Below are 14,667 nucleotides of genomic sequence, written 5' to 3'. Positions count from 1 at the left end.
ATATAATTAATTATTCTGAAAATGAATCTTCAATAATAATAATAATAATAATAGCAAAATCTAAAATCTGTGAAAAATTTACCTCTTTGCAAACTTATATCATGCTTGCAATCCTCTATATTTAAATCATCGTCATAAACATAATAACAAATGTTTCTGGTAAATTATTATTAACTACAACAAGTTGATTTTGATAAACTTCCATCAAATCTAATGAGTTTTAATTGAATGAATTTAATTAAACATCACAGATTGTGAAGTATACAAAACCACACATTATAATCTTCTAAAGCTTTGCCTACACTATCCTAGTTTGATAAACGAAATTGTGATATGCCCAAATTACGCTAGTAATATGATAGATTTGATAGACAGAGCTTATAACGCAACGCCTTATTTTGCAATGTGATTCTGCTATGTTTTACATTAATTTTTAACATTCTAATACAAACGCACGTTTAAACTTTACAGTATAGAGACAAACTACAAGTAGCTAGTCGTAAATCCAATCATTAAAGACATACTATAGTAACGTATAAATAATAATAATAATAATTCACTATTGTTTTTGTATAAGTTTAAATTCATCCCTAAATAGTCAATTAGGCTAAATTTATATTACATATTATTTGAAACCAACAATTTAATTTGCTGAGTAGGTTACTATAATCTAAAGCTCTGTCTACACTATCAAACTTTATGTGACAAACAAAGTGATGTGCCCAAATATGGTAGTGGTGACGTCATCATGGCCATACAGTATATGGGCACATCACATTTTCTATAGCTCACTATGCTCCTCTTCCTCCTCCACCTCCACCTCCTGCTCCTCCTTCCCTTGCTCCGCCTCCTCTACGTCTCGTGCTACGCCTTCTGTTACGCTGATTTGTTTTTCAACTGGTTGCATAGGATTACGTTTCATACCTTTTCCAACAGAGTTGGCATCATCGTGAATGACGGGGTTATTTTTCTCGTCTTTTTTATTGACGATTCTTGGGTCAGCTGGGCGTGACGTAGCATTATTTTCTTTAACATTCTACTGTTTCATTTGATAACTACCTTTTTTGTTAGACGTAGACCTACCGACATCCTTGATTTGAACATGGACAGGAGAGTTCGTCGACGTTGAACTGCTCTTTACTTTCTCTATTTTTTTAAATTCCCGTATGTTCGTTACTACCGCTTTTTCCAGGTTGTTTTATTGTCAGCTTTTCATTCTTATTTGAAAGTACGTTCTAATTTTCTACTTGTACAACTTTCATGTCCGAAGCCGAGCATTTGTAACATTTCTCAGCATCATCGGCATTGTTACCATTGAACAGGTGACCGAAAGAGCATGTTGACCAGCTTTCTTGACAGAAACTTAAGCATCGTGAAACAGTTTCTTTATCAAGTACTACTACTTCAGGTAATTGGTCGTCCTTTCCAAGTATATCCAATGCTTCTTGCATAATGTCGGACGTCACGCGTGATTTGCTGTGAAGAAGTACCGATAATAAAGATTCAGTCTTGTTTAAGTCTGAAACTGTTTTACATCGAAACTTCATTAATCGAACACACGTGTTTATCTGTTGAATTTCTGAAGACACGTGAAATACAAATTGTTCAGACGCAATATTTTCTGAATTCCAAATGCGTTGCTGAATGGTTTCTAGTTGTTGAAAGATGTCCGTTATGTAACTCGTATCGCTCTGTTGGTTTAAATCATCACGAATCGTGATTACTTGTTTTAGCAGTGTGATCATGAAATAAAATAGGAGAAGTCTTTCATACAGAGAGTTCATTTTTTGCCAATTTGGTTAAAATATGGTAAACGAGAGTTTATCTTCCGTCTTATATTTTGTATTCGATCTTCCACACATTTCTTAACGCAGATTTGTCCACATGATAATTGTCTTGAACATGGCTTTATACAATTTAAAGACAAACCATGTTTGTAACAAAGTTGTGTATTTTCATGTCCACAAGTCAATGTGACTGTTAAAAATAGATATACTGCTTCGCCGCTAGTTGCAATCTCTGAAACATTTCTTCTTCTTCATGTCCACACTTCAGTTTATTGTCTATTTTCTCTGTACAGTGGTCTATGCCAGGTTTACAACAGTTCCTTACGCTTTTGAACACTTTTTAGTGCAACCCTTGATTACTGAACAAATACGTTTAATTGTGTGTCCACATTCTAGTGTTTCAACTACATTTTCAAGATAGTCAGTGTGCTCGAGGTCTTTAGATTCGTAACATTGTACCGTTGTTTCATGTCCACATTTGCGAATTTCAGTAACTTCCACATTGCATACATCTTACAATGTTCATATAAGTAATATTTTGGTATAAGGTAGGTGTTTTTTCTATTGAATCCACATAACATGGTACCTTTTTCTCATGATTACATCCTAATATTATTTTAATTAGTTCAGTGCAATCATAAATGGAACAGGTCTCACGGCATTTTCGTCGACACTGATGCCCACATCTTAAAGTTTTTTGACATGGCATTTTACAACTAACGTGTTTACCGTCATCATGATGGTGGTTGAAGGTTTTACAATAGTATTCTTTGCATAAATCACCACAGATTCGTTGACATGAATGACCACACTCCTTTGTTCGTGAGCATGGTAATTTACAGGTTGATGTAAAACAAGGAACGCTAACAGTATGTCCACATTCAAATTCCTTAGTTATAACCTCAATACATTTGGTTGTGCATGCATCTCCACATTTCATCTTACACGCATGACCACACGCTAACGCCTTTTCACACGGTAGCTGACAGGATGTTATGTAGCATTGAACTTCACAACTGTGAGAACATAGAATAAATGACTTCGTGACAATTTCTAAACATTTTGATGTGCATCTTTCAAAACATAGTTTTTTGCATCTGTGTCCACACGTCAACGACTTTTCACATGGATTAGTGCATTTTGCAGGCTTTTCAAATCGACCACACTGTATCATCACTTCATGTAGACATTTTAAGGCTTTACTAATCATGACATTACATGGCACACATTTTTCAAAACACTTCCGATAACAGGAACGATGACCTCGTCTGCATAATCTAACACAGTTCTCTTCGCATTGATATAATATATCCCGATGATCTCGAGGATGGCACAGCAAAGAGCACGCATGGCCACAGTCTAGCCGAGTCTCGCACTTCAGCTTACATCCTCCTTCTGGACATTGTTTAAATTCTTCAGCTGTAGATATTTTAACTTTCGTTGTCGGATGGTTTTGACAGTACAACTCAATGTATCTTCCTACGTAATTTGACGATTGCATGTCATTGACTATCTTCATCCAAAGGTCATTGTTTTCAGCTAAAAGTTTGAAGTTTCCAATACAGAACATACCCTTTTTGCCTCTTGATAATGCTACGCACATTCTGTTCGAAACTTTTAGAAACCCTATATTTCCAGCCTCGTTACTTCTTACTAAAGACAGCAAAATGATTTCATTCTCCTCACCTTGATAGTTATCTACGGCGCTTACATACACACCACGCAGGCAACCATACTCCTGGTTTTTAAGTAGTAGTTTTATATTAAGCACCTGACCAGTATATGTCGTCAAAATGGTAATACTAGAAGCATCGTATCCTTGTTGGTAAAGATACTTAGCAAATGCTAAACAATAATTAGCTTCGTGAGCATTCGACTTGCTTAATAGATCCTCAACGGATTCTTCTTGAATATCATGGTTAATAAAGAACAGGTTATGAGCTACACCTTTAACGTTATCAAACTCTTTTACTGACTCGTCGTCGAGGAGATGACTGTAAAAGTGTTTCCTCATGATTTGTGACATTTCTGGTCGCATTCGGTGTTGTGACGACAATTTCTGACAAGGAACACCATTGGTAATCATTCGTTCAAACAGGGATGTGTCAAGATTGAATTTGGTGGCAAGTTTGTATACTGTAGGATTTGGCTTTAATTGCTGATGGTCTCCAATTAGAATTAGATGTTCGCATTGTTTCGTTAGGCTTGTTACAATGTGTGCTTCCAATATTTCTGCTGCCTCTTCAACAACAACTATTCTTGGTCGTATTCCATTTAGTAACTCTTTATTCATAGCAGCACCAGTAGTTGTCATACCTATTACACTAGCTTCTCTTAGTACTTCACAATGAGCTTCATAATCTTTTTGTTTAATGCTATTCTTTACGACTTCATCATACGCTTTCTGCTGGTCAAACAATACTTGTCGTAACTGGCATTTGTATTTTGTTATCCAGTATCGGTACAAACGCCATTTATCTTTTGTTGATAACGTTCGAATGTTGACCCTGTCTGCTTCTTGTTCGGTCATTTCATCATCAATAACTGACAATTGTTTTAGAACTGCAGCCCGGTGCCCTTTCAATGGTGAATCTTTACATATCATTTTCGGATCGTAGGCGAGCTTAGAATAAAGTGCAGTAATTGTCATTTCTTTCTTTGATTCATAATCTTGTTTTGCTTTGACGTCATTACAGTCACGTTGATCTAAAATCATGTCAAGTTCAGTCTTAATAGTAGCATTATCTTCTTCCTCAGTGTCTTCTTCATTATTCATGACGTTGTTGACATCTTCATTTTCATCTGAAGTAGAAAGAAGACCTAGCCACGTTTTTCTTCTAATCCATATTCCTCTCTCGAGTCTCTCAGACATTTAAAATGATGAGCACTGATTATAGTTTCTAAAGCAAATTCATTGATAATGTACTTGTCGCAAAATTTAATCAATTCTTCAGCTTGTATCATCCGAGTGATTATAGAATCTGTAAGTTCTTTCATTCTGTACAATTGTTTTCTCTTCCCATTTTTTTTCTTTGCTAATTCTTTCAAATTGTATGATGCAAGTCTTTCGCTTTTCGACCTTCCGCCAATTCTGACCAAATTATGACAAAAGCTGAGTATTCCTTCAAGAAATTGGTCCAATGCATGATTTGTATAGCATATCACCATTACCATATTATTAGCAGTGTCTTTGTTAGCCTTTGTGGCCCAGCGAATTCTGTTAATCAGAAGAGTTTCAACGATTTTTAATCCGATGTAAGTTTTTCCAGTTCCCGGTGGCCCCTGAATGACTGCAAGTTCCTTGGTTAAGGCTGATTTTACAGCGGTAATCTGTGATTCATCAAGTGCTAATTTGTCTTTTTCTGGCCAGGCGTTTTCATCTAGAATGTCTATCTTGGGGCTACGAATAACATGCTTTATCTGAACTTTGAAAAGTGGGTGTATGTCGTACATCATTCTGTGTGTGTTACGAAGATACTTTGGTCTTTCTATGTAATGCGAGGCCCGAATAATATAATTATCCATAGGTAGGTTGTTTTCGTCATTAAACTGCTGAAGAACGTGCAAAACAGGCCTGTAACTCTCAAAAAATGCTGTGGACTCTACCATGGCATAGAGAGGTGCTATCTCCATATTATCAGTGTTGTGGAATTTAATGTCAACACGGCCTTGGCGTAATAACAATTCATCTCTATTGCTAACGGTACCAAACAGAAGAGTTTGAAAATTATCATGAGATAGGCAGACAAGGGACCCATAGATCAACCGTTTAGTGTTTTGCCACCGTACGTTGTTTAGATTGCAGAGACTAAAGTGTACGCGATGCAGAACCCCATCCTTTGTGTGGGAAAATACTGGATGTTCAATTTTCACATCGTAATACAAACGAACATCTGTATTTCTCTTTCTTTGATTTCGTGGATTTGCTAGATTATCGAGATGTGTTTGAATTCCCTCACGCAATGGACAAATAAAATCCTCACGTAGTAATCTGAATTGCACATCGAGGTAATGATATTGGCTTGCGTAGATTCCTTTGATTTTATTTGGACGAAGGAATGGTAGCTCCATGGAATGGAGATCTTCTGAGGTTGGTAATATTGGAATATCTCTATAGTCATCAGGTGGTGGTCCGTCAGATATTCCATCTCTTTTTGCAGATTCAAGTTGTCTCTTCTTCTTCTCTGCTGCTTCAAATTCTAGAATATATTTGTCTGTTTTCTTTTTAAAACGTGCTACATTTATAAGATCATCTTGTGACAACTTCCGTTTTCCAAATAATCCCTTACTTTTAACATCAAGCAAAGTCGTAATCAAGGCAACATCATTCACTTCTCTAATTTCAGAAACTAACCCATTCATAAACTTCCATACCAGATTTAGACGTGTTTCGTAATTTGTTTTTATCTCATTTTCATTATCATTACCATCTCCTAAATGAGTTACATATGGAATTAGAACTGTCTTTAAAAATTGACTTGATGTTATGATATCTACCAGTTTTTTTCTGCTGTTAGATAATTCACACTTAAATATTATTACGTACACTTGCATGATGACTTCGACATCATTATCACTCATTTTCTCTTTTTTTAGCAGTTCGTTGATGCTGTCGGCCCAACCAGATAAAGACTTCATCGGATCAGATTTGTGTAATATACTCTTTAGATCTCCAATATTAACTGCAAAAGCATATTTTTTAGTATGTTATTGAATGTAATTTAACCTTTAATAATACTGTAACTATTATTATCAATTTCCAACTCGCCTTTTATTATTGTACTATTCTATATTAGTTGACAACAATTATTACAGGGCCAAAATAATTTCTTTTTAATTCTCATATATTCTATCATAGGAGCCCAATACAAAATATCTGTCGTTATATAGTAACAATTGGTGGGATGAACGGCTTCTGAATTTTGTTTATACAATATCTCTCTTATTCGATATCTGGTATTTGTTTCAGATTCTGAAAAACAAAATAAAAAATGTACTTACATGCTATACCTTGACGTCTCTTGTTTACTGTGTAACTAGGAAGATGTGTAGAATGAAAGGTACCATTTCTAATTACAGGAGAGAAGTTAAGATAACTCTTTAGATTTCTACCAGACTATGTTAGTGTCATTTACCTCCGCCAAGGAGGTATATGTAATCGGTAGCGTGTGTTTGTTGGTTACTTGGCCAAATTGAAAATTGGCCAAATATGTTGATCTGTTTGGTTTGTGTGTGTGTTTGTTACTTGGCAAAATTGAAAATTGGCCAAGTATGTTGATCTGTTTGGTTTGTGTGTTTGTCATCACTCTAGCGCTCACAGTTTTGATTCGAATGACTACCATACATGTCACCTGGTGCAAGGACGACACTGCCCAATCTGGACCACGGTCCCAATTCTGGACCACTTTTAAAAATTATTTTCAGACTTGCTAGTGTTAAAAGATAGGACAGAATTATCAAAATCCGGTGAGCAGTCTTAAATTAACAAGTAAACTAAAATTGCATTTTCTCGAGAACTACTTGTCCAAAAAACTTCATTTTTGTACAAGAGGCAAGAGTTATAATTTGTGATTTGTAATTTTAAAACATAAGTTGATTTAATATACAGGTTTTTTGATGCGAGTAGTAAAACACCTATTTCTTTTTAAATTCACTCGTTTGATTTTCGCGTTGCTGTTCTATTGTTAGTCAACTGAAGCTATTGTTAATTGAAAGGCTTGTTACAAAACCATTACACCAAACTCGCATACACATGCTTGTAGTGAAATTAGCCTAAATCACAAACAGCATTAAGACACACACAAATATATATATATTTCTTTTTTACCGGAGAAATCTTATGTAGGAGAATTTTACAGTAGGCGGAGGTATGCACTCTCGGAGTGGCTTTCTAGTTTTACGTACTGTCTACATAACATTATGTTGTAATTAACAACATTAATAATAATAAAATTGGTGATGATGGTGATATAGTGGTGGTGATAAGGAGGGGAACAGAAGAAGAAATTGATGCTGGTACGGTTATACTCTTAAATTTGCTGTTATTTAGTACATATACCTACCCTTGTGTTTCCTTTTCACCCCCTCTGCCTCTGGAAGTTTTATTTTGTCTTCCATGAGTTGCAGAGGCTTTCCTGACGTTAACGTGCTCTGTTCGTCTTCCAACGGGATGTTGTAAAAGAGGCGGCTTGTACGTTTGTTGAGGGGTATTTCGTATTCTAATACGAGCATCTAAGCAACTATCATCGTCCGTTGTTTTATATCTTAAGTGGGGATATTGTTGAAGTGTAGGCCCATCTTTCAAATGTCGTGCTTGTCTTCCAACGGGATCTTGTAAAAGAGGCGGCTTGTATGTTTGTTGATGGGTATTTCCTATCTTACCACGAGGATCTAAGCAGCTATCATCGTCCGGTGTATTATATCTTAAGTGGGGATATTGGTGAAGTGTAGGCCTATCTATAAAGTCTCGTGCTTGTCTTCCAACGGGATCTTGTAAAAGAGGCGGCTTGTACGTTTGTTGATGGGTATTTCGTATCCTACCACGAGGATCTAAGCAGCTATCATCGTCCGGTGCATTATATCTTAAGTGGGGATATTGTTGAAGTGTAGGCCCATCTTTCAAATGTCGTGCTTGTCTTCCAACGGGATCTTGTAAAAGAGGCGGCTTGTATGTTTGTTGATGGGTATTTCCTATCTTACCACGAGGATCTAAGCAGCTATCATCGTCCGGTGTATTATATCTTAAGTGGGGATATTGGTGAAGTGTAGGCCCATCTTTAAAATGTCGTGCTTGTCTTGCAACGGGATCTTGTAAAAGAGGAGCCCTTCTTACAGGCAGCTGATGATGGTGATGTCGCCGGGGATCTTTAGGCCTGGCACCTCTCATTGCTAATTATCTATTTAGTAAAAAATTGTTTTTCTTTAAAATGCTTTAATTTGATTAAAATCTCCATAAGTTCGTGATTTTTTTTAGTCTACTATTAAAATAGATAATGGTATGAAAAAATAGTGACGTTGCATAATGTCGTAACATCACTGTCTGAAATTCTATTCTGCTGCAAAATTATGCGTAACCTACTTTCAATACTGCAACACAGAGCATAGAAAAAATGATTGTCTGAGTTACAAGATATTCTCCTACATGAGTATGTATATCAGTTTACACACCAATAGGCTGCGCGTACATACAATGAGATAATTAGGCTATACATAACAACTAACAGATTAATAGTTAGAGATACCATAATTTGTTTGATATGTATGATGTTCGTTTTCTGAAAAGAGTGACGTCGTTTACGGTGTGTGCTGAATTATAACAAGGGCGAGGCATAATGAAAATGTGTGTGAAGCATGATTTTACCATTCAAGGTACAGGGCATCACTTTATTATTTTTCAAATGTATGTAACTAGACGTTCCAAGCCTGCCTCGCTCTTTTCAACACTTTTTTCTTTTTATGTATAGTGGCTCTTTTTGGGGAAATTCCGTTATTTTTCACCCGGTAAAATGTACGCACCATATCCGTCCCATGTAACATATTTTACTGTTATTCAATAGGGTAAATGCATACGAATTCTATACTTATTTAAGCTGAACAACTTCTGCAGATAAAGGTATGTGATGCTGACCCAAGTTACAATAATTTCTGTTTACCTTTAAGTTTTAGAGAAAGTCCCCGGAACAAATGTGGCTCAAGGAAATAAGAGGACCGTTTGATGCCGATAATCTAATAATAACTTCCTGAATATGAAATGACATATGCAAAACATGATAGTTTAGTACAGCCTATCAATTACCGTTCGTTCAGAACAATGTTTACACTTACGTCCGACATGTCTAGAATAAGTCGTACCTCAAATACGTACACATATTATGTCTGCATTGTTTTTTAACTTTCATATTGACCTTTCATAGATACTTCCGTTTTTCGGTCTGTGCCTTTCTGTCAAATGTGCCTATACTTATTGGTCCTTGTGAATAGGCCTACAATAGACGCCAAGTTAATGAATAATATGAAATATCTGTAATATAAACTTCTGTATAATACTTACCATTTATATTATGTATATGCTATTTTGTTTGCTTGAATAGTACGAGGATACTGTATTAACTACACCTTTAATAACATAATCCCAGACACTATTAAGATAGTATCCTCGGGAAATTCCAACATACTGTACATGTACAATCATGTGATTTAGTGAGTCATATGCATTTTTTTCTTAGAGAATATTGATGAGTAACAAACTAAAAAAACTATAATAAATAGAATGATTTAAAACATAAATATTTCAAGACAGTTATTATTGATTATATTTGAAATAAAATCATTTTAATTATATTTTATATAATTATATTTAATTAGACTAGGCCTACGCAGAATTAGTATTTTTGTATACTCAGTCTTCTTAATTTAACTTAACTGTTTCAATTAGTTCATTTCGATGTGAAGCGTCGAGTGGTGTTTCTGACAAGTACGAAATAACAACAATCTAAATTCATTGTAGCTTTAATTAGCACCCATCTGGTTTGTTACCATAGCATAATGTATGCCGGTCTCCCGTACCCGCAACCGAGTACCTAATATGTTTCCATTATTAAAGATGTATTGTCCCTTTGACCAATTCCAAAAAAATAAAAAATAACAGATTTCGAAAAAAGGTGGGTCATTTAGAAGTATCATAATAGTTATTAACTATCGCCAAATCGTCAAAAAAACAATCATTTAACTGAAATACAGACGTTTTTTTGTTAAAAAAATAACTCTGACTTCCAGTCAAAGTTTTCGATCAAAACATACCCCATAATGAAACGCGCATGTTTGGCTACTCTGTATGCATAATCATAAAACTTCCTCACGATGTGTGTGAAAATACCTTCTCAACCGTGACGAGTTGTAAACAATCCTAATTAGCATATGCATAATGCGTACTCGTGGTTTGAAATCTTTGTTTACTTTCGCTCGCGACGATTTTCCAGACGAAATTTAATCAAACTAATTTATCTGTTAATTACGTAAACTTGTTGCTTTTAGCTCGAATTTTCGACTTAAAGTGAATAACTTTAATATTACTTTGATATGGCCAATTTCAATTTAGAATATTTTGACCTTCATTTTTTTGTGTTTCAAGGGACAATACATCTTTAACATTAACACTGCCATTTATATAGCGCTTTTACAATGATCAAAGCGCTTTACATTAACCAATCAAAAGGTGTTTTTTAAGCGCCATTTATACTAGATACGATAATGACACGATAAATCAAAGGTCAAAATAATAGCGCAAAAATCAAAACCACGTTTAACAAGGCCATATACATGGCTGCAGTCGCGTGCTCAAGTTAGTGTTTACCGACCAACAGTGAGTTGTAGAGTAAAAATGGTACGTAAATTTAGCTACAAATTGAATAGAATGCACAGTTTATTAACCATAATTGAACCAATATCTTACGTGCTATCATCTTATGAAATTAAGTCATAGGTCTAGATAGGCTATTTATTATAAAGGCCTAGCTAGGCTAGAAAGGAGTAAGCTATCCTAGCCTAGTATTAGTAATGCTTGTATGCATTCCATTGACTGACGGCGGATAGGGCTAGCAGCGACAGGCCTGTGATATGCTACATTTGGTAGTATGCCTAGGCTAGTAGAGTGTACACGTAGTGGTCGTTAACCACGACAATCGTTACCAAAATCGTTCAAATGTAAACGCGGACCTGATATTCGTGTCGTTATCGTCCCGGTTATCGTATCTAGTGTAAATGGCGCTTTAGTGACGTTTTTCCACATAGTCGGGCCACGCTTTGAAAACGAATGTTCACCAGGCGATCGGTGAACACGGGAACATTTTTATGCCGTTTAAGTGTAATTCTATTAACATTTATATATAGATGAATCATGAATAACGGAGTACAGTACAGTAGCGCTATCACATACCTATTTATATTTGTCACTACCATCAATATTGATATTAAATCAGTAATATCTGAAGTAATCTTAAAGTTAGATTGTTGAACATATTGTAGTGAATTTATAGTGTTGATTCCGAGCGTAATGCGTTCTCTGGCGTATTTAATCCACGCGACGTACACTGACTGCCAAATGATTCCACATACAAAAAGTATATTCAACTAAAACTTTTATTTCTTGTAACTCATTGTTAATACAATACAACTTTCTACCAGTCTAGACCTTTCTTGTCTATATTCTGTCTTTCTTATACTATCATATTATTAGTTTCTCTTCCGTTAATATCTATAACATTTACTACTTTTACTCAACATGCAAATTAGGGGCTTCAGAGGAGGATAAAATGTTCCCTCCAAAATTTTCCCTCCAAAAGTTTCCCACCAAAATTATACCATTATGATTGGCTTATAAATTTAGCAGCCCTAGTCTAAAACATCCTTTATCTAACCACAGCAAATCAGCAACATAATATTATGACATTTATTATAAACAACGTGAACAAAAGAAAATCTATCACCAAGAAAATAAGATCACCGTAGTGGTTCATTTTGTTGTTGTTTACTTGTTTTCTAAACACCACTAGATTTCTTAAAATGGCGCCTTTTTTTCAAATACATTATCAATTATATTAATATCCTGTTTAACCAATTACAATCATAATTCTCTTCATGGTAATATACATTATTTTTTATTATAATTATTTATTTTATTCATTTATTTATTTCAATAAACCTCCCAAGGAAGAGCCATAATGTCTAGTATATATTACAATTTTAACAAATTGTAGCCTTCCTACAATTTCTAATTCTACTACTGAAATAAAATTTAATTATATTAATATAAAGACGATGTATGTTGATTAATTTAAATACATTCGAAAATTCTTCATACAATTTTTTTGCAATGAATTAGGAAATATCAATTTTTTCTTTGTCAGTAAAAACACACTTAAATACAGAGTAATAATAGTATAAATTTACTTTCTTTGGTCTTTTTATATGCTATATTAGTTTCTAGACCGAAATTAGTAAAAAGATAAATATTTTGGTACATATGACGTTTCATAAGTATAATACATGAGCTCGTATTGTAATATTCAGACAAAAATCGAAACCCCGACTGGTGGACTAACATAAAAAAGACATGAACTACAGAGTTGGGGCAAGTCTAGCTTTATATATATTAAAAGTATTGTAAACAATACAATTATCTATTTTAAAATATGGTGACATCAAGTCAGTGTCTTTAAGGTGATCATACGTAGTAATTATGTTTTCCTTTAGCTCCTCTCCCTCTTCCTCCTCTTGCTCCTCCTCCTCTACCTCCTCCTCGTACTCCTCCACTTCCTCCTCCACTCGCTCCTCTTCCTCCACCACCTCCTCTTCCGCTCGCTCCTCCTCCACCACATCCACCTCCTACTTTTCTTGCTCAACCTCCTGCTCCTCATTCCCTTGCTCCACCTCCTCCTCTTCTATGTCTCGTTTCACGTCTTCTGTTACGCTGGTCCCGTTGTTTCTGTTGTTCATTACGTGTCATACCCTTTCCAGCAGAGCTGGAACCATCGTTTTGTGCTGCGTCTTCTGTTACGCTGCTGCGGCTGTTGTTTCTGTTCATTTTTACTAGTTGGTTTTTCAACTTGTTGTATAGGATTACGTTTCATACCTTTTCCAACAGAGTTGGCATCATCGTGAATGACTGGGTTATTTTTGTCGTCTTTTTTATTCACGATTAATGGGTCAGCTGGGCGTGACGTAGCATTATTTTCTTTAACATTCTGCTGTTTCACTTGATAACTACCTTTTTTGTCTTCAACAGACGTAGGCCTACCGAAATCGTTTCTTTGAACATTAACAGGAGAATTTATCGACGTTGTACTGCGTTTTACTTCTATTTCTGTTGATTTGGATTTCCTCTGCCTCTGTCTTTGATGTTTACTTCTTGTAGGTTCACTTTGCAGTTGGTGATCAGTTTGGTGTTTTTCTTCAAGTCCTGTATGTTCGTTACTCCCAATTTTTCCAGATTGTTTTATTTTCAGCTTTTCATTTTTATTTGAAAGTGCATTCTGATCTTCAGCTTGGACGAATTTCAATTCCAAAGTCGAGCATTCGTGACATTTCTCAACATCATCGGCATTGTTACCCTTGAGCACGTTACCGAAAGAGCATGTTGACCAGCTTTCTTTACAGAAACTTAAGCATCGGGAAACGGTTTCTTTGACAAGTACTACTACTTCAGGTAATTGGTCGTCGTTTTTAAGTATATCCAAAGCTTCTTCAATAATTTCAGACGTCACGTGTGATTTGTTTTGAAGAATTATCGATAATAAAGTGTCGGTCTTTTTGTCTGAAACTGTTTTACACTGAAACTTCGTTAATCGAACACACGTGTTTATTCGTTGAATATCTGAAGACACGTAAAACACAAATTGTTCAGAAACAATGTTTTCTGAATTCCAAATGCGTTGCTGAATCGTTTTTAGTTGTTTTAAGATGTTCGTTCTGTGAATGGTATCGCTCTGTTGGTTTAAATAATCACGAATCGTGATTATTCGTTTTAACATTGTAGTCATGATATCAAATAGAAGTAGTCGTTGATATTTGATTCCATAGCGGGAGTTCATTTCTTGTAAAAACCACTCCTGGTCAAATGTGCAAAGACATTGTAATTGGTAGTTAATCTTCTGTCTCATATCTTGTATTCGATCTATTGATCTTTCAATCCGCATCTTTCGCTTGATGTCAGCTATTCTCATGTTTATTGTTTTGAGAACATTTCCGTATCTTAGATTGAATCGTATGATTGTATGACACACTGGACATTGTTTCAATCTTATACCTTCATCCTTATCCATATATTCATCCATTGTAGAAACCTCAATTGCGTGAGAACAATCATACAGAAATACATATTTTT

General features: G+C 35.2%; 2 protein-coding genes across 3 annotated transcripts in view; both read right to left on the bottom strand.

Moving 5' to 3' along the window:
- Positions 1–895: 895 nt before the first annotated feature.
- The window catches only part of LOC144850543 (NFX1-type zinc finger-containing protein 1-like), a 31,308-nt gene continuing 17,536 nt past the window's right edge, over positions 896–14,667 (bottom strand). The window contains exons 2-3 of one of the 2 annotated variants that reach the window (XM_078707830.1): positions 13,640–14,626; positions 896–1,144 (exon numbers count right to left, since the gene is read on the bottom strand). In XM_078707830.1, the coding sequence (XP_078563956.1) occupies positions 1,037–1,144; positions 13,640–14,626 (1,095 nt within the window). In that variant the 3' untranslated portion in view covers positions 896–1,036. Of the gene's footprint in view, positions 1,145–13,242; positions 14,627–14,667 lie in introns of those variants that run through there. The other variant, XM_078707829.1, reaches the window with a different exon arrangement.
- LOC144850441 (NFX1-type zinc finger-containing protein 1-like) lies at positions 2,109–8,673 on the bottom strand. Its single transcript, XM_078707722.1, has 5 exons — positions 7,850–8,673; positions 6,789–6,856; positions 4,676–6,469; positions 2,517–4,589; positions 2,109–2,299 (listed from the first exon to the last, which is right to left on the bottom strand). Exons 1-5 carry the CDS (start codon positions 8,671–8,673, stop codon positions 2,109–2,111), a joined length of 4,950 nt encoding a protein of 1,649 aa, XP_078563848.1.

The sequence above is a fragment of the Antedon bifida genome, chromosome 8 (assembly GCF_963402885.1).
Source record: "Antedon bifida chromosome 8, ecAntBifi1.1, whole genome shotgun sequence".
NCBI lineage: Eukaryota > Metazoa > Echinodermata > Crinoidea > Comatulida > Antedonidae > Antedon > Antedon bifida.
This window is presented reverse-complemented; position numbering and strand designations above follow the sequence as displayed.

Coding starts and splice junctions, on each gene's coding strand:
- LOC144850441 (XM_078707722.1), bottom strand. CDS start 8,673: ATGAGAGGTGCCAGGCCTAAAGATCCCCGGCGACATCACCATCATCAG. Junction 4,590..4,675: donor TGCTTTAGAAACTATAATCA/GTGCTCATCATT, acceptor TTTCTACTTCAG/ATGAAAATGAAGATGTCAAC. Junction 2,300..2,516: donor CAACCACCATCATGATGACG/GTAAACACGTTA, acceptor GAACATTGTAAG/ATGTATGCAATGTGGAAGTT.